A 27,762-nucleotide genomic window follows, 5' to 3' on the forward strand; every position below is an offset into this window, starting at 1 on the left:
ACACCCTCTCCAATGATAGCTAGGATAACCAGCTAAACTGTTATGTTCCTGTTATAAATCTGGGCTAAAGTATAATGAACTGAAATAAACACTTTTTAATCTTCTGCAAGTTAGGAATAAATACCTTATTGCGGCACTAAACCCTAATATTACTATTCTTAAGTCAAGGATTCATGAACCCTTGTTTTTAGAACCTCATATTTCCAACTTAAAAAATGCTCCATCAACTAATCAAAATGTATTTATAATTATAATAAAATCTAAAACCACTACTGGGTGGTTATGATTTAGTGTGATCTAAATATGATTTAGTCTTTGAGGTGCAGTTAAACACCTGGACCCAAGTAGAATCCACAGATTCCCTGCGAAGTCATTATTGAAATATATGATCCTTAAAAAAAAAATAAGACAAAGCACTTGTAACAAAAGCATTAAAACCTGAGTTTATGTTTCCAGAACCCACATAGAGCCTGCATCTGTGATCTCAGCACTTTTACAGCAATCTTGGAGGCTGGGACAGTATCTCCAGAAGCTCGCAAGCCATCTGCTCTGGGGTAAATAGTGAGAGACAAAACGAAATCTTTTCTCAAAGAATGGGAAGGTGGGGATTGACACCAGCGGCTGTCATGTGGCTTTCACATCCACACTGGGGCATGAGTGTATGTGCCTACCCTATCTCACAAATATCCATTCACACAGCTGTTGTTGAAGAGCCAGATTTGTAAGTCAAACTTCGTAAGGTTACGGGGCCACTCACATTTTGAATTTATAACTTTATCAACAGTAACAAGCCCCCACAAAGTTACCAACCCCCCAAACACATAAACTGGAAAAAGAAGAGACTGAGAATTATCTTATTTTTAACTTTATTTTTATTGTTGACACTATTACAAGATAGAACAACTACAACCATATTAACAAACCAAAAGCCTGTGCACAGAAACAAGAAAAGAAAATATATTGAGATGTTAACACAGTCTTTGGGTAATGAGAATCTGGGTGAGTTTCTCTTCTACATTTCCACATCTTTGAGGCTACTAGAATGGACACATACTGCATATATAATGGAAATATAAGCAATAAGGGCAGCCTACTAGAACACTATGATAAAGACTCCTCCAAGAAACTGAGAAAACGCACTTCACTGTAATCCTGCACAGCTTACCCCGCTATTCCACACTTCTCCACATTTCTTCCATCTGATGACGCTACATACTTATCGAGGATGCCCTAATAATTACATACGTGGTGCGCAGATCCAGATGTTACTAGGAACTTGTTGGAAATATAATTGCTTTTTCTACTTCACTACAGTTTCCCAGTTTTCTTTGAGTATGTCTTATATTTGTGATACAGAATACATACATAAAGTTTTTTACCCAAACACCAAAGATTATTCAAGAAATTTGGAACAAAATATTTAACCATGACCCCCCCCTCCCCAACACTATTTTTAATTGTTTCCCATGTTTTTATTTTAGACATTATGCAAATCTATTTAACACTGTTTTAATCACAAGTTTGTGCCATGACACAAGATGGAGAACACAGATGAAGATCTTAACAGTTGTTGGATGTGGGGAATATGGGCAGATTTTTCTTTTCAATTTTCAACTGTTTTTTTCCAATTTTTCACTGGGTACATAGTATGCTTATAATGGTGACATTGCATACTAAGCCTTACTATCAGGAGACTATTACAAGGAGCACAGGGACAACTTCAAAGTATTTTACTGTAATTACACAGGATTACTAGAACAACTATCTTGAATACACATTTTGACACAGTTATAATATATAAACCTGTGCACAGCAACAAGAAAACAAGATATTAAAGAGTATATCTATCTTTGGATGGTGGGGACATGGATTATCTTTCCTCCACTTTTCTGTTATTTTCCAACTGTTTCATAATGAGTTCCAATTATGTTCACGATGGAAATGTGATCCTTAACTTTTGAGTAACACTACCATAAAGAACATTCTAGAAATTTAAGAAAATAATGCTCGACTATAAGCCTACAACACAATAGCTTTTGACTATAAGCGTACATTTTTAAACAGTTAGAATTGTAGTATAAATATAATTTTGTGTCCTGCTTTCTCCACTCCATATTCTGTGAATGTCTACTACACAACTCTTCGTGATGATTGCCTCTAAACAACTGCATAAGAATCCAGGGCACTTTGACTTATTCTTCTATAGTCTGGCATTTCAATTATTCCTAATCTTCTACTCACTCAGTTACGGTTAGAATGGATACTCAAGACTTCTTGGCAAGTTGCTTTCTAAAAGGGGTCTAGTGGGGGGTAACACTGTCAATGATAACGAACCCCCAAATTTACCCAGATGACATCAACACTGACTTCTATTTCCAGGGTGCTTCCCCCAATGCATCATTACCCCTTCATTTCCCTGGATGTCAGTTCCAACCTGGGGTCTCTCTATGCAGCTGGCTTTCACCTGTGCCATGCCATCAAAAAAGCCTTTCTTCCAACTACCCAGGACACTTCATTCCACTTGTTCTTACCACCCTGACCTTCCAACCCCTGCTGATGGTGTTTTCTTCAGCCTCTCTCACTGCCTTCCTAGATCTGCTGGTATCTTGGCACTCCCTTCTTTGGCTCACTCAACTTTCTTGCTCTTTGCTCATCAACCTCCGAAGACTTTGGCGTTCCTTGAGTCTTTGACACACTCCCCGTGAGCCCCAGTCCTACAGATCTAGGAGCCTAAGAGTCAAACTCATTTCCTCAGCAGGTTCTCTCACTTCACTTTCTCTGAAGATCTGTACGCGGCTTTCGATCTTTCAGCTACAGATCCGCTTTTTTTTTTTTTTTTAAGTTTTTTAAAATTTTTAAATTTTTTTTTCCCCAGCCAACAGAAGGCCAAAAAATTGTCTTTTATATAGCCATTATGCAAGGGGAGGGGAAGTAAAGGAGCGCAGGCAGTCCATGTATAGGACGCAGGAAATCTCAAGCTGGGAAGTCATTTTGTGATCAAGAGGACAACCAGTGACATCGAGACAGACGTAACACTTTATGGAAAGCTCGGAAATACTTAGAAGGGCTCAATGAGAAAGAACAATGGGAACAAAAGAAATTAAGGCTGCTGGGGAACCTGAGTCCATGTTAAGCTAGGATTAACTATAAAGAAAGCTTTTTGTGTGTGTGTGTGTTTTTGCTTTTTAAAATGCGAGTTTGAATTGGGATTGACAGACACATAAAGAACAGGGGGATTGCTACGTTTGGAGATACAAAGATCTAAGGATACTAGCTCCTGGGCGCCCAGGGAGCACACTGACTTGTGGCAAGCACAGACACCACCACACAGGTGACTCAAGCAACGCGGCCACTTGTCACTTAAGGCAGGAAGCACACAGCGGAGTTAATGAAAGGTTGCCGTCCGCTTCCTTATTTACAATGTAAGAGCCTCTCCTGTGGTTCCCAACCTTCATTAGGCACTGCTGTGATCTAGCGATGGTTGTCACCCACTCTTTAAAGGCAAAGACACTAAGATTTACAGGGCAAAGCTTCAGGTTTCATGAATTCACGATCAAACACACGATGATGAACTGGTTAGAAAACAAAAACCCGGACCTTAAAGAACACCTCAAACGTAACATGTTTTTGTTGTTGTTGTTTTTGCATGAAAACCACTGTAAGGTCTATAAAATGTGGTGATGGGTCGGGTCACAGAGACAAATCCACATATTGTAAAGGGTTACACAGTCAGTCTCAAGGGGGTTGGGTGCACACCAAATGGCTGTGGAAGCTAAAATGTCTTTTTTCCACACAGCCAGGATTCAAAGACACATGATCTTTCACACTCACACCTTCACAGGACTATCTAAGAGGTAGGGGACAAAATAGTCCATTACTGGGAAGGATACTAATGGGGTTCAAACAATGCACAGTAAAGCTTCCGCAGGATGGACAACACTTACAAATATATGCTAAATTGTTGCTCTCTTCCTCCTCAGGAAAAAAAAAAAACAACCAGAGCCCCAGTCTAGGTAGCTCTGTATAGTAAACTGTAAATTCTATAGCACACTAAATCCAAATATATGTATCAATGATTTGCTGTGATTTGCTCATTTATATACAGGGCATGAATCATGTATGGGGTATGAAAGGGATGCCATTTACAGTCGATTGGGGCAACCCTCTGTGGTCTTGAACAGTCACTGGGTTTTCCCTCAATCTAGTTGGTTACTGAGATGAAAAGTGAGGTGTGTGCACTATCTTTCCTGAATGTACACCGATGTTCCCTAGGGAAGAGCTAAGACCAAAGGAAGTCTCTGCTCTCAGTCTCTCTTTGTCAGTCTGAGTTGATCCGATGAGAAGACCGGTATGAGAATAGCAAGGTGAATTTCTATTAACAGTTTGGGTTGGTTTAGGCTCTCGCTGTGAGTTATTAAGGGTCTGGTTCTGGGAGGAAGGTTTGGTTTTGTTCTGTTTCTTTTTTTTCCTCAGCCAGTGTGAGAATTCTGGTGTCTGGCAAGGGAGAGGCGGTCCTGGAAGAGCTGCCCGCACACGTCGCACTTGAAGTACTTGTCATCCGCCTGCTCGGCCCCAGCAGCGCTGGTGCTGGCGCGTTCAGTGTAGCCGGGGGCCTCTCCGGGGGCATTGGCGGGCTCGAAGATGATCACACTGGCGTGGCTTTTCAGATGCTCGCCGAAGGCCGCGCTGGAAGCGAAGGTTTCCGTGCACTCGTGGCAATTGTAGTACGGCTCTTCGACCTCAATCTCTTGGTCTTCTCCTTCCTCTTCCGGGTCTTCCATGTCGGCACCGTCAGGCTCGTCGGCATCCCCCTCGGGCTCTTCAGCATCTTCCTCCGGCTCGTCGGCTCTCTCTTCTGGGTCTTCGATCCCGGCTCCATCTGGCTCGTCGGCATCGCCGTTGGGCTGCTCGGCCTCTCCGTTGGGCTGCTCGGCCTCTCCGTCGGGCTCAGCAGCTTCTCCATCTGGCCCTTCGGCCTCTCCATTGGGCTCGGCGGCCTCCACCTCGGGCTCGGCGGCCTCCACCTCGGGCTCGGCGGCCTCCACCTCCGGCTCGGCCGCTTCGGCGTTGGAGCCCTGGATCCTCAGTACCTCTTGTGGGACGAGGGCATTGGCTTCCACCTCCTGGGCGGTGGCGGCCACGATGTCTGATCCGCCCTCTCGCTCGGGGTGGAACACCATGCGCTCGGTGATGACCGTGTCGTCCAGGAAGGGCTGCCCACAGTCTTTGCACTCGTACAGCGGGATGTGCTTCCTGAGCGGCTCAGTGAGGAAGGAGGCATGGGTGTAGGAGGGCCCGCACTCGTAGGGCTCATCCTTGTGGACTTTGGTGTGGTGGTCTCCGAGCTGTTTGGCAGTGAAGAAGCACTCCCCACAGATGGTGCACTCAAAGAGCTTCTCTTCCGTCTCGCTTCCCTGGTACTCGGTGAGGGCGAGGCCCTGGATGAAAATCTCCTCTGCCAACTCATTCTGCTCCAGGATTTCATCATCCCGGTGCTGTCTCATGTGCTCATTGAGGGCGGAACTGTGAATGAAGCCTTGCCCACACTGACGGCATCGGATGGCTGACCCCGTGACCGCGGGGTTCCTCTCTGCAGCGCGGTTCCTCCGCGGCCTCACGGGCAGGAGAGCGATGAAACCATCATCGCAGGCCTTCACAGAATACAGCTGGTCTTGTTCATGGACTCTCTGATGCTCGAAAAGCAGGGAGCTGTGAATGAAAGACTCCCCGCATTTTGGACATTCGTACAGCTTCTCTCCAGAGCATTTATTCTCAAATTCGCTGACGGAGTGGACATGGACTTCCGAGTGTGCATACTCGCGACTGTCAACCAGAGCCTTTCTGCTGTGGACATCCTGGTGGCTTGTGAGGTCTGTGAGGTCAGTAAAGCCCAGTCCGCAGTCCTGGCATTCATAGATCGTGTCGCTGGCATCATCTTTCTGGTGCTCCTCAGCACCTGAGGCCTGAAGGGTAGCGTCTTCAGCTTTGTTCTGGCCATGGGGCTCTTCACCGTGGGGCTCCTCACCGCGGGGCTCCTCACCGCGGGGCTCCTCACTGCGCATCTCCTGGTCAAGGAGTCCATTGTCCTGGGGCTCCTCACTGCGCATCTCCTGGTCAAGGAGTCCATTGTCCTGGGGCTCCTCACCGCGGGGCTCCTCACTGCGGGGCTCCTCACTGCGCATCTCCTGGTCAAGGAGTCCATTGTCCTGGGGCTCCTCACCGCGGGGCTCCTCACCGCGCATCTCCTGGTCAAGGAGTCCATTGTCCTGGGGCTCCTCACCGTGGGGCTCCTGGCCATTGGGCTTATCACCGTGGGGCTCTTCACTGCGCATCTCCTGATCAAGGGGTTCCTTGTCCTGGGGCTCATCACCGTGGGGCTTCTGGCCCTGGGGTTCCTGGCCATAGGGCTCTTTGTCATGAACTTTTTGACCATGAGTTTGTTTATCATGGGGCTCCTCGGCATATTTTTCTTGGGCATAGGTTTTCTGTACATTGCGGTTGTTGCTGGTAGCAGAGCGTTGTCCAAATTCTCTGAATTTGCGCACTTGCTCTTGGATGAAACGTTCTTGGGCATAACTGGTCTGAGGGTCGCTAGGGGCCAGGCTGCGGATGACAGAGCGCTCATAATGTCGGCTTCCAGAGGGTCTTTCTCTGTCATGGATCTTCTGGTGCTCAATGAGGTCAGACCCATGAGCAAAGGCCTCCCCACATTCCTGACACTCAAAGAACTTCGCTCTCCGGCGGAATGCCTGCAGGTCACCAAAAGGTAGGGAGTGGATTACAGAGGTCTCATTGCTCCTGGGCTCAATGTACTTCTTTTTGGCACGAGCTTTCTGGTGTTCACGAACGCTTGAGCTGGGCACTGAAAACGTGACATCTTGATTAGATTCACGAGACTCTCCAGAAAGACTTGGAGGTTCGGCACGGGGTACACTCGGGGGGACGGAATCCGTGTGGTTGTTGCTGTTGCTTCCTTCGTAAGTGTCTTGTCCGGTAGGAATCTTCCGACGCTTATTGGTAAGATCTGAGATGTAAATGGAGGGCTCTCCCTCATCACATCCAACCAGGTCATTTGCCCTATGACGTTTCAGAGGTCGAGGAGCAGGCAAGCTGTGGATGACAGATCTCTTGTATTCCTTTCCTTCAAAGATGCTCCCTCTAGAGAGGATTTTGGGGAGAATGCCTCCTGAGGTCTGGGTGCTAGACTCTGCCACTGGTCTTGGTTTAGGGAACCCGAATGCGCCACGACTCTTCTGAGCTTCTGCAGGACCCAAGCTGTGAATGACAGACCTCTCGTAGGACTTCCCCTGGGAGCTGTTTTCCATGGCAGGGAATTTCAGCTTGTCATTGGGGTTGACGCTGATGGTGAACGGCTTGTCCTCTTCGTTTCCAGGTGGTCTTGTTATGGTATGACTCTTCTGAGATTCGGTAAAGGGCTTCTCGTAGACCCTGGCCTCGAAGAAATTCTTTCGAGAACGACTTTTCTGGTGGTCGCCGGGGTCTGCGCCCTCCATCAGTGCATCTCTGGCGTTGTTAAAGTCGAACAGCTTCTCTCGGTAAGTTTTCTGGCGCCTTCTGAGGGCCTGGCTTGGGACGAAGGTCTCCTCGCACATCCTGCTCTTATTTTCGAACGGGTTTCCTCGAGTGTGGATTTTCTGATGCTCCCTCAGGGACGAGAGGTGAAGGAAGCTCTCCCCACACACCTTGCATTCGTAGATCTTGTCTTTTCTGTACATCTTCCGAAACTCGTTGAAGTTTGGACAGGTCAGGAAGGGCTCCCCAAGCTCGCGCTCGCGCTCGCGCTGCTCCCGTGCGCGCGCACGCATGCGCTGGCGCTCGCGCTCGCGCTCGCTCTCTCTGTCGTCGGAGCCGCCTCGGCCGTGGGTTTTCTGGTGCTCGATCAGGGCAGAGCTGTGCAGGAAGGTCTCCTTGCACACCTTGCACTCATAAAACTTGTCCTTGCCGTATATCTTCTGCAGCTCGCTGAAGGTCGGGCTGGGCATGGTGGTGTCCTCGTCCTCCTGGTCGTGACACCCGGCGAGGTACTCCCTGGCGTGCATCTGGCGGTGCTCGGCCAGGGCCGCGCTCCTGCTGAAGGTCTCCCCGCATTCCTTACACTCAAAGCGCCTCCCGCCGCCCGGACCTTTCTGCCCCTCGTTGACAGCCACGCTGTGGATGAAGGACTCTCCGTACTCGTAGAGGTTCTCCCTCGTGTGCATGATCTGGTGCTCGACGAACTCAGAGATGACGCTGAACGACCTCCCGCACTCGTCGCACACGTAGGGGTCTGGCGGGAAGTCGAGGGGCTGGGACTCAGGCACGGGCGGGCAGCTCAGGTTCCCCATGCTCATGGCCTGCCTCATCTCACTGCCACACTCGAAAGGCTTCTTCCTGACACAGCTCTTGTGCTCGTGACCCGAACCCTTCTCATCAGAGTCGAAGTGGTAGCGCCGCTTCCTCTCCAGCGCGCGGTTTCTGGAGAGCAGGTCTGCGTTGAAGCGGAAGCCACCCCTGTAGGCGGCCCCTTCCGCACCCCTCTCCTGGATCACCGACTCCCTTCTGCTGGACGCACCGTCCTTCCAGGTGTCGCTGGGCCTGGGGAACCTGGGAGGAGGGCGCTCGTTCAGCTCCCTGGCTCTTGCGGATTTGCGCGACACGTCCTTGATGAATTTCTCCATTATCACCCCATGAGAAGACTCATCCTCGCAGATGCCCCGTCGGTGGGCCGGCTTTTTGGCTTCAGGCATGGGCTTCAGCCCTGCAAAGAAACCCCCATATGTAATTCTTCCCTTGTCCCTAAGCTCAGGACTGGGTGTGTGTGTGTGTGTGTGTGTGTCTTCCGTGGTGTCTGAGAATGTGAAATGTGGACGTTTCTCCGGGCGGGGCTGGCTTGTCACTCACCTCGGCTGGTGCTTGGGTAGGCACTTCTCTTGGACCTCGAGGAGTGGCCTTGTGTCATGTGAGAGTGTCGGTCATCTTCGGCAAGCTGTACTCCTGGTTACAAGAACAAAATGGCGGCTCAGATTTGTGTTGAAGACTCGGCGTCATAAACGGATCTTAACCCCCAACCACCCGCAGGAAACACGGAGACTCATAGTCAAATCTTTGAATGCCTTTCATTTCCTTTGTATTCATTTTCTAATCTGGTGCAGTCCACGTTCTGACTCCCTCAAGTGCATGCATACCTAGAAAACTATACAAAGACTCCATATGTGCAGGAGCTCGGTACCCTCCTGTAGTCCTGTCGCGACCTTCGGATCACTGTTTTGAGAGCCTCCATTCTTACAGGGTCTCAGTAGGTAGGTAGCCAAGGCTGGCCTCAATGGGTGATGCTCAGCTTCAGCACAGAGAGCATCACCACAGAGCGCTGTGATTTCAGGCGCGTGCTACTATGCTGCTCCCCCTACTTCTCCATGTCTCTTAACTCCAATAAATCCCCCAGATTTGTGGGTTGTCACAGCAACTGCCTACTGCAAGATTAGCTTACATGGCTCCTGAAGGAGTCCACATGGGGACCTGGGATCGTATAGGAAAAGTCTGTGACAAGAGCCATCTCCCTGCTCAGCCACAGTCTATACAATATGTTCTTCAACCAAAGCTAAATGGATTTCTGTAATACTCAAATCTCATTTCTCCACAAATGGGCAAGGTCACCAAAGACTTCTTGTGATCCTCAAGGTCCAAATATACTAGGCATGAACTCACATAGCTTGAAACAAAGGTTAACAAAAGGGATTAGAAGTGGCAGGAGGAACTTACCCAGTGAGAGCAGCTTTCTGTAGTTCTCCAGGTTGTCCTGAATTGGATTCTGAGGCTTCTTGTCCTCTTTGAGTTCCACAACATTCTGGTATGATTCAGCATCCTAAAACATCAAACATAGGCCTCTCAATGGAATCTGTCCCCATGGATGCTCAAAAAGAGAATAATGTTGGCGACATGGGAGCTACGTATATGAAGTTATATAGGAAGTGCTCACGGTATTTGGGGTTCTGAGCGATCCCAGGCAAGTGTTACTAGGGGCCTACATCGTACCTACCTTGTGCTACACTCTGAGGCAGATCCCAAAGACGCATGACACATATTCCTTGCCCTCATGCAGCTTATAATTTGGTTGGAGAGAAAAGACTCATGAAACAATTAGAGAACAATAAACAGCAAATTGGGATACAGATAATAAATGCCACATGGGTTTATTGGAGGGACGGCTCAGGGTGGGCCTGAACAGTGAGCAAAGGTCTTGCAAAGGGCCTCCAGTGGGGCCTTGAAGTGGTAGGTGAAGTCACAATATGTAAAACGGGGCTGTTGGGAAAGCCCGTGCAGGCTAAATAATCAGCATGCACGGTGCACTCATGGGACAGAAAGAAAATGTGCTCTAGAAGGCATCTGGTCAGGCTGTGCGGTTTTAAGCGCCTTTCCTGTCTCTCTGTTGCATAGCATGGCTACAGAGTGTGTACGGTTTCCAAGTAACTCAACGCATCCGGAAACTCAACGCATCTGAAGCGCTCGGCTTAGAGCTGCCTTTCATCTTAGTAGATATTTCTCTCAAAAAGAAACACAAAACTGCCTGTACTACTCAGAGGAGTCTTCTCTGCAAGATTCTAAAGGACCTTGGCTTGTTACTGGAGGCAGTACACGAGTTTCACTGCCTTGGTGAGCTGCAATGCCAGGGTGACGGCACTGAGGCCAGAAGGGGGTACTGGAGTATGGAGAGGGTGCTGTGGGAGTCTAGAGGCTTTGGAGCTGGAGAGAACTGTTGGGTCAAAAGCTGACTTCCCCATTTATGAGCTGTGTGACCTTAGATATGGAAAAGTTTCAGAGCCTCGGATTCTTCATAGTAAAATGGTGAGAACTTGCAATATTGCAACATTGTGAGTGATGATTCCACAATGTGGTTATTGTTTAAATAGTAAGAGAAATTATGCAAAAAATAAGCATTTTGATGTTAAATTTATTATTGTTCTGTTACTAGAAAGAGGCTGAGACTTTAACAGAAACATGGGAAATACAGCAAAAAGAAAACAAAACAAGCATCCAATTTGAAGAAACTTTATCTATGCAACTGCCCATGTCTAGTCATTAATCAGCAGAGAACAATAAAAATTAGGAAAAAGACATGAAGTAGAGCTTCAGAAATGGAAGTCTTTCTAGGTTAGGGCTGGAAATGCGGACCAAAACCATACTACAGAGAAAATTTCAGGAAGCACTGCAAACTTCACAAAACCACCACCCCAGAAAGCTAAAGAAAGTCTTTTTGGGGTCTCTCTCCTCTTTCCATATGGTAAGTTCCTTGGAGGTAAGTGTTCTGTGCTGCCCAGGTTTGTGGGGGGCATTGGAATTCAATTCACTTACAATGAAAGACAGGGCAAGTGGGTACACAGATGTACCTGTGATGACACAGGAAACCAGAGCCCACAAGATGGAGGCTGCCAGAGGCAAAGGAAAGAATCAAGTGTGGAAGACAAAAGGGTCACCATCCCAAGGACAATGGCAGATGTATTATTTGTAATATTTACTTATCTGTCTAATTTGCCCAAATCAAAGTCTGAACTACTCTGCTTCAGTAAAACAAAATGGTGCTTTTGTAGGAAGACAGGCTAATTTAAGTAGCCTTAAGGTAGTTGCTGGCTTTTTGTTTGGTACCTCAGTGTTCATGAGCTGCAAACAAGTCTGAGAGCAAGAGGTAGCCTGAGAGCCAAGGCTAACATGGCACAGTGGGGTTTTCACAACAGGAGCTATACATATGAACTATTCAGGGATCCACTGGGGATGAAAAAGATAGAAAGAGAACTTTCTGTTTTGTACATCCTCAAAATGTGATTTGTCCCATCTAGCCCCTGTTTCTACTCTGAGTGGGAACCTGCAGCATCTGGACTTGAGCATTCTGCAGACATGGCCCTTGGTCAGCAACTCTTCACACACTGCCATGGAAAGGAATATCTGATCACAAAGCCTTTGCTTGTACTCTTCCTAAAGGCTGGGAGAGCCTGGCCTCCAGCCTGGTCCACTCCTCCCAGCCCCTCAGAGGTCAGATGTTGCTGCCCTGAAGGTATTTTCCTTTGATCCAAGTCCAGACTCATGCTGTAATTTTGGTGAACATTGACACAGGCAATAGCATCTCGGAAAAGGGATCCTGTCTGCCTTGGCCATGGCTATGTTTCCCAGGGCTTAGATGCTTAATTGCAAAGGAAATGAAGGCTCTGGCTCCTCCCTCTCTTCTGAGGCCTATTGATGTCAAGGGTCTCCCCCTTCTCTTCCTGTGTCAAGAGCTAGCTCAAATCCCATGTCCTCTCCCCTTTACCAACCACCCTACCACTTACTGCCCCTGAACCAATTATTGCTGTGACTGCTAACACAATGTATCTACCATGGGCCAGACAATATCATAGGAACTCACAGCACACAGGGGTGTGTGACTCTCCCTGCCTCCTCACAGTGGAGCTGGGAGACAATTCCTACATCCATTTTCACTGATGAGGAAACTGAGGTCCAGCTTAGTTGAGTAGCCCAGTCCCACACAGCAGTAGGTGGCAGAGCCAGGTTTGGGGCGCCGTTCTCGTCAGCTCCAGAGCCTGCATTCTCCCTGCCCAGTCCACTTTCTAGACTCGCAACTTTTCATGCTCCTGACTTCCTGGGGCCCAGGAAGATGTTTGGAGTCCTTCTGCTGCTTAACCTAGCACATGACACACACACACACCCAGGAGGCAACCGCTCCTCTGGTTGTGCAGATCAATTAAAAGACAGGCAGCAGTGACCTTGGCCAACTGGTCACCTGTTGGGATGGTCCCTGCCTCCTCTTTAGAGTGACTGAGGGCTGTCAGCCACGAGTGGGCATCTAGGGGTGGATGAAAGACATCGTCAGGGAAAAGACGGGCATCTTTGGTGTGAAATGAAGATAGGTTTTTCTGGAAAGAGAGGAACCCTGAGCATACCTGGGATCGAGACTCGTAATCCATGGAACGTCTGTCATCATCTCTGTCCAGTCCAAAATGTGGTCGTGACATCACAGGGAGGGAAAGATCCCGTTGAGGCAGCCCTAGAAGGAAGAGAGAGGCATCAGAGGGGTGCAAGACCTGTTCCAACATGGCAGGGTTCAGTAGCATCCCTGCTAACCACAGAACCTGCCTGGGATGTGAGGGTGTGCAAAAACATGTGCATGTTTTCTCTGCTTTCTGTGGAAGGGCCTTGCAACATCCCAGCATCCCTGCCTCATCCCTCCTTCCTAATCTTAGAGCCAGACTCGTGCCACAGTTATGTAGGTCCGGGCACGGTGTCTGCATTCTTGTTGTCAGTCACTGACTCTCTTGGGTTCCCTCATCTGAGACCAGAGATAAAGCCTAGAGGGTCATCCAAGGTACCCCCAAACTATTGGTATTTGTGGTAGACTTGCAAATCTCTTCCTGATTACAATTTGAGGATGCACTGTTGGTAAATGCAGCATCTTTCAAGTCCAAGAGGGACAAGAGATAGTTTCTGGTGGCATGAATACCAAGAATACACTGACATGGTGTTTATTCATTGCATTCTAATTTGGCGGGGCACTTGATGCAGCATCTCCCCACACTTGCATGAAACCATAAGAGGCATGGTTTCATTACAACATTGTTGTACTGAAAATGTGTTCACTTTTCATGATCATATCTGTCTGTAGTACTTTATTTTTCATTTTTGTAGCAATACAGGTTTTTATTTTATATAGAAACATCTAGTTTTTTAAAAACTATGTCTGCTTCAGAGAAACGTTGAGTGAACGACAGCACAGGCTGACACAGGTATGCAGCATGAAACGGCTCTGTTGAGAGGAGTGCAGGAGCTAGAGCTTGGGACCGGACATCTTAGTAACAGACATACAACCCAAATCCAGTACTAGGGCCTTCTGAGGCTCTTGTGCCCGTGGCCTCGGTCCTGAGCCTCTGGCCAGCAGACAACTTACTGCTTCTGGGGTTCCTGATGTACGGCCAGCGGTCTCGAGGCTCCACATCTCTGCTTCTGCCCCTGCGCTCCTGGTCTCGGTCACCTAGGCAGGTCAGGTATTTGAGTGGTCAGAAGTGCTTTGAAATATTTGTGTTTCCTTCATGTGTACACACATGCCTCCTTTGAGGAGATGGATCCAACATAGAAGGTTCCAGACTCATAGGCTCGGTAGCTATCCTACACACTTCTCCCAAGTGGGGCCTGCTTCACAGCAAGGACTGAAGCCTGCAAGCTAGCTCCACTTCAGACCTCCCAACTGTTCTCTGAGCTTCTAAGTGGTCAAGTCCAAATCCAGGAAAGGGACCATAGACCTTCTATGTCTAGCTCAGGCTAGCTGACTTTAAATTATACAACGTTCTACTGGAAAGAAGCCGAGAAAGTGGAACACGCGTCTACCCTAGGAGCAGTTCTGCTAGCACAGCCTTAAGTAGATGCTAAATAGTATCAATATTTCATTGTTTTAAAACCCCTGCATGTCATTCTGTTTTCACATAAAAATGTCTCAATGAAACTGCTCTCCTGAGCGCTGAGTGATGCTCAACACTCTGGCATCATCTGGGCTCTTCACAGAGGCCTAGACACCTCTGGGCCTTGGCAGCTGGTGGGGTGGGGTACTCACTGCTCAAAGAATGGGATGATCGAGGTGGTGGGGGTGATCGAGGTGGTGGGGTTTCCCGCCCACAGTGGCTCAAGTCGTCGTCACTGGTCATGTCACTGCTGGTGTCGTCTGAGAAGACACCAACAGCAACTCAATGCTTTTGCATAGCTGGCCCGTGTTCGCGCATACAGCCACCCTTTCCCCAGCACTTTCAGTGGTCACATCTTTCATCTTCACGTCCACATCTGCCATTAGTGGCATCTAGCTACTGCTGCTACTAAATACTGGGTAGGGAACATGGCTGCAACCATCTCTAATTCACTCCCACACAAAAGCAGCCAACAGGCCACTTCCTCAGGTAGTACACCATGACAGTAGTGGAAGGTTCTCTGCCTAATGGACTTCTTGCCTTAGGATGGTCTACTTTTCTTCTGCTGGCTCAGTGGTAGTTCTTAGCTGGGGACAGTTTGTTTCCCAGGAATCATTTGGCCACATATGGAGACATTAAGAGGCCAAATCTAGTGGGTAGCCCTATTTCCTTGCCCCTCAAGAGAGAATGACTTGACCAGAACAGCCATTGGTAGTACCCAGACCCAGTCCTAGGGAATTCTGTCTAAGCCAATTAAGTTTGACCTCTGCAGTGTCTTGTCTCACCTTCCTGGTGGTACATCTTGTAATTCTCCAGTGGAGTGGTGAGTTTTTCACAGTTGTCTGTTTGGCTCACACCCAAGGGCTTGAGCTTTTCAGGGATGGCCGGCTGATCTCCTCTTGCTGTGAGGGTCTGCCTGTAACCAATTGAGGCAGAATTTTCAGAGCCTAAGTAGGGTTTTCTGAGGCCCAACAGATTCCACATACAGTAAGTTCCAAAACCTCTGCTGAAAGAATTCAGACCAGCTGGGGCTTCTCCTAAGATGGCATCTAACTCTTTAGTCATGTTACTCTCTAGCTCACACAGAATGTGGTGGTAGGCAAGTGATTTGGAGTCAGTATTTCTCAAATTAAAAAGCTCTTATTTGGAGGAACCAAACACACAAGTCAACAGAAAGCCTATGGTAGCATGCATGGACTTGGACATTGGAAGGAGCTATGTCAAAGGCTGGGCACCACCATGTGCTGCCCAGTGCATAGGAATAAGAATTGCCCAGAACTACATCTGAGGAGCTCTCAGCCTGTGTGACAGTGAGCAGTTCATCTAGTACCTTGGACTCTGTCATCTGTGAAATGGGAGCAGCACCTACATTCCTTTATACCTTATCTTGAATAAGCTAAGATTCCTAAGAAGTGTAACTTGCCAAGGCACAGCATGGGGAATGTTCTCAAGGCCCCCAGCCATGACTAAGAGTGGATGTCAGTGTTCCTCTTTAGCCAGAGTGTTAAAGGGGAGAACACCAGAGATGGACCTGACCCTGCCACTTCTGCCTTTGATGCAGTTACTGCAGCATAATATACAACCTGCAAAGAAATGGACGACCATACAGATATGTTAATGGTGCTCAAGGATGAGCACGGTGGTGACAAAGGGTTACATTTTTCTCTTTGTTAGTATCTTCAGGCCTTGGAGACTATCACATCACCATTGACTGTGTGTGCTGTTTCCACTCCAAGATAGGAAACCCAGTCTCCCATTTGTACCAGTACATTTCAGGTGCCAAGTAGGTATGAGTTGCTGGTAGCTCCCAACTACCCATTATTTCTATCAGCTCACCTAAGGGATGCCAAGCCTCTTCCTTCCCTGTTACACAACCTTTCTAAGGGGTGTCAGTACCCAAACTTGGTCCTTTTGGGGTGAGGTTAGCATCATTTCTAAGACATGTCCAAATATGTACAATTAGTCTTGCTGTTGCCCAGTTGCCCACTATCTTCTCTTTTGAAGTAGAGTCTTTCACTGGCCTGGAACTCACCACATAGACTGATACACCTATCTTCACCTTACTAATACTAGGATTACAAATATCAACACCACAGATTCTTTTTTCTGTGTGAGATAAGGTCTGGAACTCAGTAGGTGGATCAGTTAACATTGAACTCAGAGATCTGCCTGCCTCTGCCTCCTGAGTGCTGGGATTAAGGCATACACCACTACACCCTCCCTGAATTTAATTTTTAATATGGGTTCTGGGGGATCATCTCAGTCCTCACACTTGCAAGGCAAGCATTTTCCTAATGGAGCCATCTCTCCAGCCCCAAACAAATAGAGAGAGAGAGAGAGAGAGAGAGAGAGAGAGAGAGAGAGAAGAAAACAATCAAACCCACACCAGAAGTACCCTTTCCTATGATAACAGAAAAAAACTCATTTGTGAATTTTTAAAAAGGGGAGGGAGGGGCTATAAACAAAAAAAAAAAAAAAAAAACAAGAGTTGGACAATATTCCTGTTTGTATGCTTGCGAAAGAAGAGGACACTTGTATGCCACTTGCAGAATTCCAGATTTCATCAAAATTAGAAGTGTGTATATTCCCTCCTATCAGCTCCACTTCTATGAATTACCTGAGATATTCAAGAAATATGGCCAAGAATGTCATCATTCAGTGTTGTTGGTAACAGACAAGATGTAGCCTAGTCAACAGTCAATTATTATGTAGCCTTCCAAAGAATAAGGCAAGTCTAAGTAAATGGGTGCAAAATGGTCTCTAATATACTGATGTGTCAAAACATTACAATGCTTATTAGCATCAAATGAAATGCTACCCAGAATAGCTTAGAGAGCCCACTAATAAAAAGGTCTGAGTTTGTGGTCCCATGAGTAATTGGATGTGGGATGATAAGATAAAGATTTATTATATGCATGTATGAAATTTTCCAAGAACAAATAAAAGGTATTCTTCTTTTAAAAGGTACTGGATCAGAGATACACCTAAAGATGAATGGACACACCAGAATACTGAAGTATCCACATGTATACCCTCCTCCCTTAGGTCCCCCAGGAAAGGACTCATTTGTTTTTTTCAATGCTGTGTTTTCTAGCAAATCTGTCCTGCCCATACATGCAAAAATATTTAATAAGTACAATCTAGCAAAATTTAAAAAATAAATTATCCATGTCCACAAAAGACTGTCCTACCAATCCAAGGATGGTGCTCTTCTGGGGTGAACTTTACAGATAATGAAGTAAAGGGGAGAGAGGGAGCCCAGAAGCACCATTCCATGTTTCGAGGAGCTTTCATACAATAAAGATCTACCTCAAATAAATCAAGGAAACAGAGTAGTAGACACTGAAGGTGTCCCCAGGAGTGGGAAGAGGGCATTCCCTCCACCATAAATACTAGCCCACCTTATCCTGGAGGCCCTGGCTAATGCAACTAAAGGAAGAGAGAGTGGAAATATTGCGTTAGTGTGATTATTATTGAATATACAAAATGTAATGATTTTGTATTATGCTGTATATTACACTGTATTACCTTGAACTGAAAAATGGTAAATATAGTAATAGAAAATCCCATTAATAGCAAAATAAATAAATTACCATAAATATGCTTACAAAGTACCTACATGTCTGGGTAAATTTTTAAAATGTATAGAAAGACAGAAAACTTATATTCTAAATAAAGGCATTCATAAAACACACACTCTCACACATATTTATTCTCTCTGTATGTATGTGTGTCTCTCTCACATACACACACACTCGCATATTCTCTGTATCTATCCATCTATCCATCTATGTATGTATCTATGTATCTATGTATGTATCTATGTATGTATCTTGTATGTATGTATGTATGTATGTATGTATGTATGTATGTATGTATGTATCTATCTATCTATCTATCTATCTATCTATCTATCTATCTCTGTCTCTACGTGTGTGTCTTTCTGTCTCTTTCACACACTCACACATTCTTCTCTGTAAATCTCTCTCTCTCTCTCTCTCTCTCTCTCTCTCTCTCACACACACACACACACACACACACACACCTTTCTTGGGAGGAGCTTTGACAAAGTCACAGACAACTTCTAGAGTATCAATGTATAGAGATGATGAGCACCCTAAAAAAGCAGGTGTAGGAAAGGTAGGAGACTGTCTGTAACATGACCCTGATGTATGAAAACATGTTCTTTCCAGCACGAGGAATATAAGGAAGTCCGGATATGCACTTATGTGGAAGTATATACACATATGGGGGCTTAGTTGACTAATATTGAAGAATTTTTAAATCAGGAAAAAATAGTTGGGTTATTTACATGCAAATTATTCTTAGGAGTAAATGAAAGGTCAATTTCAACAAAAGAGACAATAGCCATCACTTTATAGTGTTGGATCTGTTACTCAAGCATTTATTTCCAAGATTAGATAGTCTTTGACCTTAGCAAGACCCAGTGCTGAATCAAATCTCCCTAAAAAATGATGTATTTCAATTATACCTCTCTGGAAGGCCACTAAAGCCTGGTGACAAACATATTGTGATCTAACTAAAATAAGTCAATGTACCCAGAAGAGAACATGGCTCCTGAGTTTATTAATAACTGAAAGTGAGAACAAAGCCTTTTAATGTGTTGTAACCTAATCAGCGAGTCACATTCTTAATGAATGCCATGGTTTTATTTCCTATATATAAATGTAAAACACAGCAATACATTCATGTACTCTAAAATCATCAGTGTAGGAACTGTAAGCCACACCCACTGATCAAATTCAGTATTATTACTAACACTTTTAATTTTAGTTTTAGTTTAGTTTAAAAATTTTATTAGTACGTGTGTGTGTGTGTACCTGTATGAGTGTGTGCATGTATGTCCATGCATGTGCATACAGAGGCCAGAGGTTGGCTTTGTGTTTCTTCTTCTGTTACTCTCCACTTTATCGCTTGAGACAGTCTTTTGTTGGATCTGGCCATTTTGTTGTGGCAAGACTCTCTGGCCACTGAGCCCTGTAGACTCACCCTGCCCAGGACCTCATTGCTGTGACTACATGCATAGGCTGCCACACCCAGCTTTTACATGGGCGCTGGAGATCTGAACCCACAGCCTCTAGCTTGCACAGCCGGTACAATAGCTGCTGAGGCACTCTGCAACCCTGACTAAAGCCTTTTCAGCCTGTACGTGGGCTGCTCTTACTGAAAAACACTGATTTGCGTGTAATAACGAGGCTGGTGCTGCCTAAGGAAACAAAATCATAGACGAGGAGCTTGAGTTTGAAATGGCTGGTGAATGACCTGATCTCACATGAAAACTACAGCTGTGTGTTTATCTAAATCTATGGAAGTATGTATAAACTAAGCTGGAAGAAAATGTTCAAATACATTCATGTCTACTACTCATGAAATGGAGAAACCAAAAATAAACAACAACAACAAAAAAAGAAACCAAACCAAACCAAACCAAACCAAAAAAACAAAAACCAACCCCAAAACCCAATGTCGATTTAGGGTGTTATTTTAAATTCACAGTCAGTCTTTGGGTGTGGTTTATCTATGTGTGTGATTTTTTTTTTTTAATTTGCAACTTTTTTATAATAAAGTTTAAAATAAAAAACTATTTGAAAATTAGAAATAAGTCTGATGTTTCTTTTCTTTTTTTTTTTTTTCTTTCTTTTACCTAGTTTATTCTGGCTTCCCAGCCTTCCCACTGCTCTGCTGGGATCCCCATGACAAGACCTCCTTCCTCTCTGACTCCTGCATATCCCAAAGCCTGTCTGGGACACCCTGCTGCTATTTGCTTTCCTTCCCCAGTGGGAGCACTCAAGCTCAAGGAGGGCACTGAATTCCTCCCTCCCCTACTCCCATTTCATCCTCTTTATAGACAAGACTGAATCCTGGCCCCATGGAAAACCTCTTTCTTTCATTTCTGATTCTCCCATACCCCTCTGCTTTCTCTTCATGCGGGAACCTTAGCATAAGTAGATACTGGCCAAAGGCACCTGAGTAGCCCACAGATACTACTAGCCTGACTCGGAGCTAGTACCAAGGGAAGCTTAAGAGAAAAGCCAAGTGATGTGGGCTAGTAATGAACCTGCCCTTCCCATGCTGGGTAGAGAAGGATGCTGGCTATTATACCACTTTTGAAGAGGCATGAAATAATCTTTTGTTTGGAGAATAAGTTCAACTTATGACTTGGAATATGTACAACCACAGGTCAATGGCATTGCCATTGTGGTATGTATGGTAATGCTGATGTCAATCTTTGGATATTTTATAAGACTTTACTTCTATCTCACTTCAAAATTAGAAGAGTGGGCATGTAAATTAGCATAATGTATAAGAAAGATAGAATTTATTAGGTATTTTATCCCAAATGGGGAGTGGGGTGGCTTTTTTTGCCCTCAAAGAGACCATGGGTGAGCATTCTGATGAACAGGGACACACATGTTAGGGGCTAACTGTGTCTGGGACTGTGTGTGATGAGAAAAATCATAGGACTTTCCAGTCTTTGCTCTCATGTTCCCACACCCCATCAGAGGACAGATAAGCTCCACCCCATCTCCTCCTACCCCACTTCTACTTACTTACTCTGTGCCCTCCTCATGGCGCACCTACATTCAGCCCACTGACTCATTCTACCTACCTCCTTTAAAGGGGGCTGGAATTGAGAACTTTAAAGTCAGGAACCGAGGAGGTTACTCTTGTCATCTCTCAGGGACAGCATGGTGTGTCGTCTCTCCTCCTCTCTTCTCCTTTGCTCCAGTCTCCTGCCTCTGTCTGCAGACCGGCATTCTCTACTTCAGTGTGTTCGTGGAGTCCAGTGCTGTCCCAGTCCCAGGCCTAACCTTACCTCTCAGGTTAAGTGCCCTCCCTAACGCTGACTGGGTCATCGGCCTGTGTCCCTTCACCCCAAGTCTGACTTGGGAAACTGCGCGCTGCAGCCTGAGTTCTTCCAGTGGGTCTTACACTCACACAGGCTGAAGGGTCAGCTGGGATGCTTAGGACACAGGCAGCTATCTTCATTGTGGGACAACTGAAGAAGTGGATGACTCCCTAGGGCACAGGCTTTGTAACTGGGTCTCTAGGAACTAGACTCTGGTCCTACCTCTCTAAGCTTAAGTGTCCAGTCTGGTCCAATCAAAAATAAGAGAGGAGTATATATGGGACAATGGGATTTTTGGGGGGAAGGAGCAGTAATCTTACATGGGAAAAGTGAGCAAGGATGAATGACCTCTACCCTCGGGTCTAGTGGCTCTTTCAGGTCATCTCTATAACATCCTGGGCTTCTTCTACCCGATATAAGCTTAGCACTTACCACACTCCAGCCAAATCTCCTTATTGTTGTCCATTCTTGAGGGGTTTCCCCAAAGTTCAGAAAGAGAGGAAATAATAGCTAAGTGTTCAAGTTTCATGATCAGCACTAAGACAAGGCTACTTCAAAGACACAAAATGTCTTCTAGACCAGCATGACATGTTCGACTTTATCTGAATGGCCAGCTGATCTTATTTATTTTAGGGGAGAGGGGCGTGGGGATTTAAGTCACAATGCATGGCTAATCCAACCATCTACAGGCAAGAGATCTTCTCTAATCAGACCTAGCCTGAATGGAGATGGTGGAGAACAGGGGCAATAAGCAAGGAGTCTAGTCTTCTGATTGCCATAGCAACCGGCATCACAATGACCAGGAGGTCGCATTAGGCTGTCTTAAAGGCCAGTGCTATCAAGGTTCTTTTACCCCTTTTGTTCTGATTTCATACTCACCCATCAACCTCCTCATTATGCTTTCATTTCCCATGTAGGTTTGCCTACAGGGAGAGAATTTGCTGATCACACACTTTCCTATAGTTGGGTCCCTGCTATTTCCTCTCCCACCATGAATTTCTGAACTGGATTTGAGGGAACAGGAACTTTTTTTTTTTTCAGTTCCCATGTCACTATAGTTTTAAGCGAAGTCCCTGAGCTTTGAAAATGTGGGTCTACGTACATGAATCCTTCAGTAAAGGAAGATCTCTAGCTCTTTGCAGGCTTGAACCCCATCCTGGATCCTTGGGGCCTTCATGTGGGCCAGGAAAACACCGCCCCAGCTCCAGGGGCCCGCTCTGCATGTTAGCCCCTCCCCAGGCAGCGCTCCCCTGCAAGCATAGCCGGCTATTTTGCTAAGCACATTTCCTTACTTTCCAGGTAAAAGGAGTGTTCTCGTTCAGCAGGGGTTATACCACTCACTTCTGGAGTGCCAGAGTCTGGCATGAGTCTGTCCCAAATAGGCTGAGTGTCAACACTTGCGGATGGATTGAACAAATGCACAACCTTTGGATAGTCTGCTCACTTCTCCTCATCATGTGATTCATCATGTCTGGTCTGAATCAGTCAGCAAACTAGTGAAAAAGGGAGCAAGTTCTGTAAGGTCTCCCTTCTCGGCACCACTCCAGCATGCCCCTTCTCGTCTTCCAGTGTTGGGGCTCTAAGCCACTCAAGGTGTTCTCCCAGCCAAGGACGGCTACCCTGCCCTCTGCAACCTGCCACCAGATGATCCTTGCAAGTGTCCCATGTGATCTCCATGTCACTCTTGTGGTTCAGACACCTCAGTGCTTCCCATTGCATTTCTGGTTAAGCCCAAATACTCACCACCGATTTTTAAGGCCTTTCATAACGAAGCCCTCCACCTTACCTTTTCTTACCTTTTTGGTGAGTTATCATCTCTTCTCTTGCTCCAGGCATCCTGGGTTTTCAGCTCCTCTCTGCGTTCCTCAGGAACATCTTTGACCCCTCTGATCAGTCTATTCCCCCCACGAAACATACCATTTATAATCTTCAGAGCTCAGTAAGGTTCCTAAGTATCTCAGGGAGACCCCATCTGGCCTCTTCCTGATAAGTTAGTTTCTCTGTACAAATGTGTACTTTCAAGGACATAAACTATACAATCACATTTTACACGTTTTTAGTTCCCCCATTGATACGCCATGAAAATACTTCCTTTCCTAGTTGAGATGGGGTTCCTCGTACATAGCACAAAGTATACTCTAGGGTGGTGGCAGGTAAATAGAATTTCGCCTGCTTCTTAAATCACCCAGCAAAAGGCAAACAGGAAGCCAGAAGGAGTGCCTGAGTGTCGGGGGGGAAGAAAGGAGACTGGAAAGGAGAGAGTAAGGCTAAGGGAGAGGGGGGGAAATTCTAGCAGTTTCACGACCCACCAGATAGGTGTGTGTGTTCTTAGAGAGAATGGCTGTGTGAGGAAGGGTGTGGTATCTGAGGTGTGAGCATAACTCACCTGGACCAGCCACTTAGCTGTCGGAGGACCTAGTTCGTCTTCCTCTTGCCAGTTGTCTCAAGGACAGAAGATCAAGAAGGGCGAGCTGTGGAAGGGAAAGAAAGCATGAAGCACTGAACTCATTTTACAATTGGTGTTCTTTGGGTGGGAAGCAACCCTACAACAGCTTCACCTTTTCTTTTCCTACAAAGGCAGACATCAGATGAGCCCAGGACTCCGCCCAGAATGAAAGGTCATGGGCAACCCCTTCTTCCCCGAGACACATGCTGTGCCCTGGACTTTAATTAGAGCCTTTGCCTATGTCAAGGGCACTGAAGCAATTCCTGAGGTATCTTGGCATCTTCATGGGGATTCTGGAGTAAGGTATCAATTAGAGAACCTAATTGGTTACTAATTAGCTATGTGTCATTCCCATCCTCCCACTGCGTCTAACTCCATCCTTTACCCTTCTGGTAGCTATGTATGAACAGAGTGTCTGCAGTCACCTATGTGTGGATATAAGATGCAGGCACGGCGACCCCTGCGCTCTGCAGTACCCAGGATGGAACCTGTTAAGGTCCCAGTCCTTAGCCTACCAAGATGACACAGGGCTCTGCAGCTGTCACTTATAAAAAGACAGCCTCGGGTTGGGGACTTAGCTCACTGGTAGAGCGCTCGCCTAGCAAGCGCAAGGCCCTGGGTTCGATCCTCAGCTCCAAAAAAAAAAGAGACAGCCTCTCCCTCAGACCTGACTGCCTACAGGTGACAAATGCACAGTGAATGTCAGACGCCTCCTTGTGGCCAACGAAGATGGAGCCAGGGAGGGTGGGTGAGGCTGTGAGCGCTACGTCATCTGGAACGATACCTGCAAAGCGAAAACCAGATGCCCCCTAGTGGCCAACCAAGATGGAGCCAGAGGGAGTAGGGCGCTGCCGACAGTACCAGAGAGCCCCGCCTTCTGCAGCAAGCCCAGATGTGAATGACATCTGCGAGTGAACATCAGGCGCCCCCTTGTGATCAACACAGATGGCGCCAGGGTGGGCGGACTTCTGTGGCCCAGTCACTCAAGAAGAGAAAGCCCCGCCCTCAGACCCGCCCCCTGCAGCCAACCCAGCTGTCATTCAAGATGGCGCATGCGCCATAAATGCGCCATCGAAGCTGGTGCCATGGTAACAGGGCTCTCTCTGGTCCTTCCCTCCGGCCCTCCCCTAGTGGCCACTCTGTTACTCAAGGCGACAGCTGCGCAAAGAATGTTGGCCAACCCCCAACCATGACACATAAAGATGGCGACCAGGTGGGCAGGACTTTGTAGTCCGGGCCATAGCTCCGCCCTCTGGACCGCCTTCTGCAGCAAACCAAGCTGTCATTCAAAATGGCTACCGCACCATTAACGTCAGCAAAGATGGCGTCAGGGTGGGCGGAGCTCCTTTGTCATTCAGGCCGCAAGGGGCCACGCCCCTCCGACCGGCTTCTTGAAGAAGCTGTCATTCAAGATGACGTCGTCACGGGGAGCTTCAGACACACCCCACTAGCCAACACTGGTTCCGCTAAGGGTGGGCAGGGATATGTTGTCCCGTCACTCAGGATGACAACCCCGCCCTGCAGCCAGATTAGCTAGCGTGCAAGATGGCGCCCGCGCCATAAATGTCAGCTGCTCCCTTGTGACCTGTAAAGATGGCGCCAAGGTGGATGGGGCTCAGTGGTCGGTCACGCAGGACCCTCTCCCTCTGGCCTGCCTCTCAGAGCCAGCCAGTCCAGCTGTCACTCAAGATGACACCACACATCCCATCTCGGGCAAACAGATGGCGCCTTGGGCCCAATCAATCCTGACAAGAAAGCTCCTCCCTTAGATCCACCCCGCCCCCGACAGCTAGCCCCTCTGTCATTCAAGATGGCGTCTGCGCCATATTTGTCAGCAGCCTGAGGTGGCCAGTAAAGATGGCGCCAGATTGGGCGGGGCTCTGTGGGTACTCAGGACCAGAGAGGCCCTCCCCCAGGCCCGCCTCTTGCCGCAAGCAAGTCCAGCTGTCACTCAAGATGACACCCGCAGAGAACGTCACACGCCCATAAAGCTGTGTGGCCCCATCAATCAAGACGAGAGCTCCTCCCTCGGGCCCACCCCCTGCAGCCAGGTGGGCTGTCATTCAAGATTGCGCCCGCATCTTATCAGCTCTCCCTCTTCATAACTCCTCCCAGCCACTCCCCCTTTCTGCCCGCGGCCTGCAAGATGGCGTCAGGGTAGGCGGGGCTCTGTGGTGACTCAGGACCAGAAAGCCCCTCCCTCTAGCCCGCCTCTTTGCACCAAGCCCGTCCAGCTGTCATTCAAGATACCAGCAGACAACATCGAAGCCCCGCCCTTGGCCAGCAAAATGGCGCCAGAGTGGGCGGGGCTGTGAGGTCCTATCATTCAGGATCATAGCCCCTCCCCTAAAGCCCGCCCCCTGCAGCCAGCTGGGCTGTCATTCAAGATGGCGCCCTTGCGGTTACGTGTCTGCGGCACGGTATGGCCCGCAAAACACTAGGGTTCTGTTGCCTCTGTCACTCAGGACGGTGGCCCCTCCCTCATGCCTGCCCACTGGACATCTGGACAGCAATTCTTAACTGTTGGTAACCCCTACAGCGCTCCTCATAGATGGAGCCAGATACGTCCCAGGGTCAAAAGACCCATGAGACGGTGACAGCTGGAGGCTCTGCAACCAAGTCCTACGGAAAAATGGCAGGAGTGCTTCCACCTGCCGCTCCGTCCTTCAGACCGAAGGCCGCGAGGGGGCAGCATTGTCGCGGCAATCTAGTGACCGTGCCGGCTCCAACGGATGCCCGGGGGGGGGGGGGGGGGGGGGGGGGATCTAGACCACCGAGCCAGTCAGACAAGATAATAATTGGGGTGCATCTTTGCTGCCATTCCGCAGACGAAGGATAGAGATAGCACCCCAAACACTTAAATAACTGGCCTTTTGGGCTCTTTCGCGAACCAACTAAAGCTGCGCACGCGCGGCAAATCGGCTATCCATCCAAGATGGCGCCGGGTGGGCCGGGCCTGTTGCGTCTGCCACTGCCCATCACTCTGCCTCAGCCCCGCCCCTACCACAGGGAGCCAATCAAGATAAGCCTGCGCAGCAAACTTCTCTCCACCCTCCAAGATGGCGCCAAACTGGGTGGAGCCCAAAGAGTCTCTCACAGCCTGCGCTCTGGCCCCGCCCCCATGCTGCTCTTAGCCCCGCCCGCCGCCACTGCGGCAAAACAAGACCCACCCCCAAGGACAGTGCCGCGCATAGCGGTAGATGGTTGGATTGCGGAGACCCTGCTAGCCATGCGCCCTGCCGATCGGGTTAACCGCATAGCCCCTAGACTCTTCTGAGCAAGGAAAATGAAACCACAGAAGAGGTGACTCAGAGACGGCACTCTGACGTCCACTTGGGTGGTCTTATGGCCGGACTCGGGCATCGTCTGCCGTGCAGACGGGAAAGGGAGCCTAGACTCTGCCGGGATTCTGGGTGGTTCGCCCCTACAACCCTAAGATCCTAAGATCCCAGGACTCCGAGGCTCCGAGGCCTCGATCCACGGACTATCCCTCAGGTCTTAGCCCCAGAAATTATATCCCTGCGGCAACACGGCCGCTCGTGGCGAACCACCTTTCTGAAGGCGCAGTTTTTGCAGCCTTGCCAATCACCCATGGTGAACTGTGACATGTTTTCTGCCGCTCCTGGCCCGCAGCAACGCACCCTGAACACTGTCTGAACTCTGCAGACGGGTATCCAAGAGGGTGCGTGCCACTGGGCAGGCAGGTAGCTGGCTGACTTACCTCCGGAGCACCGCACTCCGTTCACACACCCCGACCGAGGTCGGCAGTCTAGTGCGCCCACACTGAACCGGGCGCCCAGCGGCGCCACCAGCCCAGGGTGGACATCTCGCTGCTTCTCCTCCAATGCTCGTCCTCCCGCGACTCCTGACTCCCCAGCGTCTGCAGCAAGGGCTGCGGGACACCTCCTTGTCAGGGTCCTCTGCAGAGGCGGAGCTTCTTCTCTGACCAATCCGAGACCCCGTCACCCGCCTCGGTCCCTCGCCACGCCTCCCACACCCTGCCAATC

General features: G+C 48.1%; 1 protein-coding gene across 5 annotated transcripts; it reads right to left on the minus strand.

Moving 5' to 3' along the window:
* Nucleotides 1-849: 849 nt before the first annotated feature.
* Peg3 (paternally expressed 3) lies at nucleotides 850-27,657 on the minus strand. 5 transcript variants are annotated; one of them, XM_036182161.1, is made up of 13 exons: nucleotides 27,477-27,656; nucleotides 23,696-23,780; nucleotides 22,651-22,802; nucleotides 22,189-22,232; nucleotides 21,742-21,776; nucleotides 21,070-21,203; nucleotides 15,224-15,354; nucleotides 14,591-14,698; nucleotides 13,931-14,014; nucleotides 12,930-13,033; nucleotides 9,760-9,862; nucleotides 8,902-8,994; nucleotides 850-8,758 (listed from the first exon to the last, which is right to left on the minus strand). In XM_036182161.1, the coding sequence occupies exons 7-13, from the start codon at nucleotides 15,237-15,239 to the stop codon at nucleotides 4,470-4,472; spliced, it is 4,797 nt and encodes a 1,598-aa protein (XP_036038054.1). In that variant the 5' UTR covers nucleotides 15,240-15,354; nucleotides 21,070-21,203; nucleotides 21,742-21,776; nucleotides 22,189-22,232; nucleotides 22,651-22,802; nucleotides 23,696-23,780; nucleotides 27,477-27,656; the 3' UTR covers nucleotides 850-4,469. The 5 variants fall into 5 exon arrangements, with proteins under 5 accessions (XP_036038054.1, XP_036038080.1, XP_036038062.1 ...); XM_036182187.1 differs by lacking the exons at nucleotides 21,070-21,203; nucleotides 21,742-21,776; nucleotides 22,189-22,232; nucleotides 22,651-22,802 and having other exon boundaries at nucleotides 850-6,182; nucleotides 6,243-8,758; nucleotides 27,477-27,657; XM_036182169.1 differs by lacking the exons at nucleotides 21,070-21,203; nucleotides 21,742-21,776; nucleotides 22,189-22,232; nucleotides 22,651-22,802 and having other exon boundaries at nucleotides 850-6,140; nucleotides 6,171-8,758; nucleotides 27,477-27,657.
* Nucleotides 27,658-27,762: the final 105 nt, after the last annotated feature.

The sequence above is a fragment of the Onychomys torridus genome, chromosome 1, assembly GCF_903995425.1.
Source record: "Onychomys torridus chromosome 1, mOncTor1.1, whole genome shotgun sequence".
Taxonomy (NCBI): domain Eukaryota; kingdom Metazoa; phylum Chordata; class Mammalia; order Rodentia; family Cricetidae; genus Onychomys; species Onychomys torridus.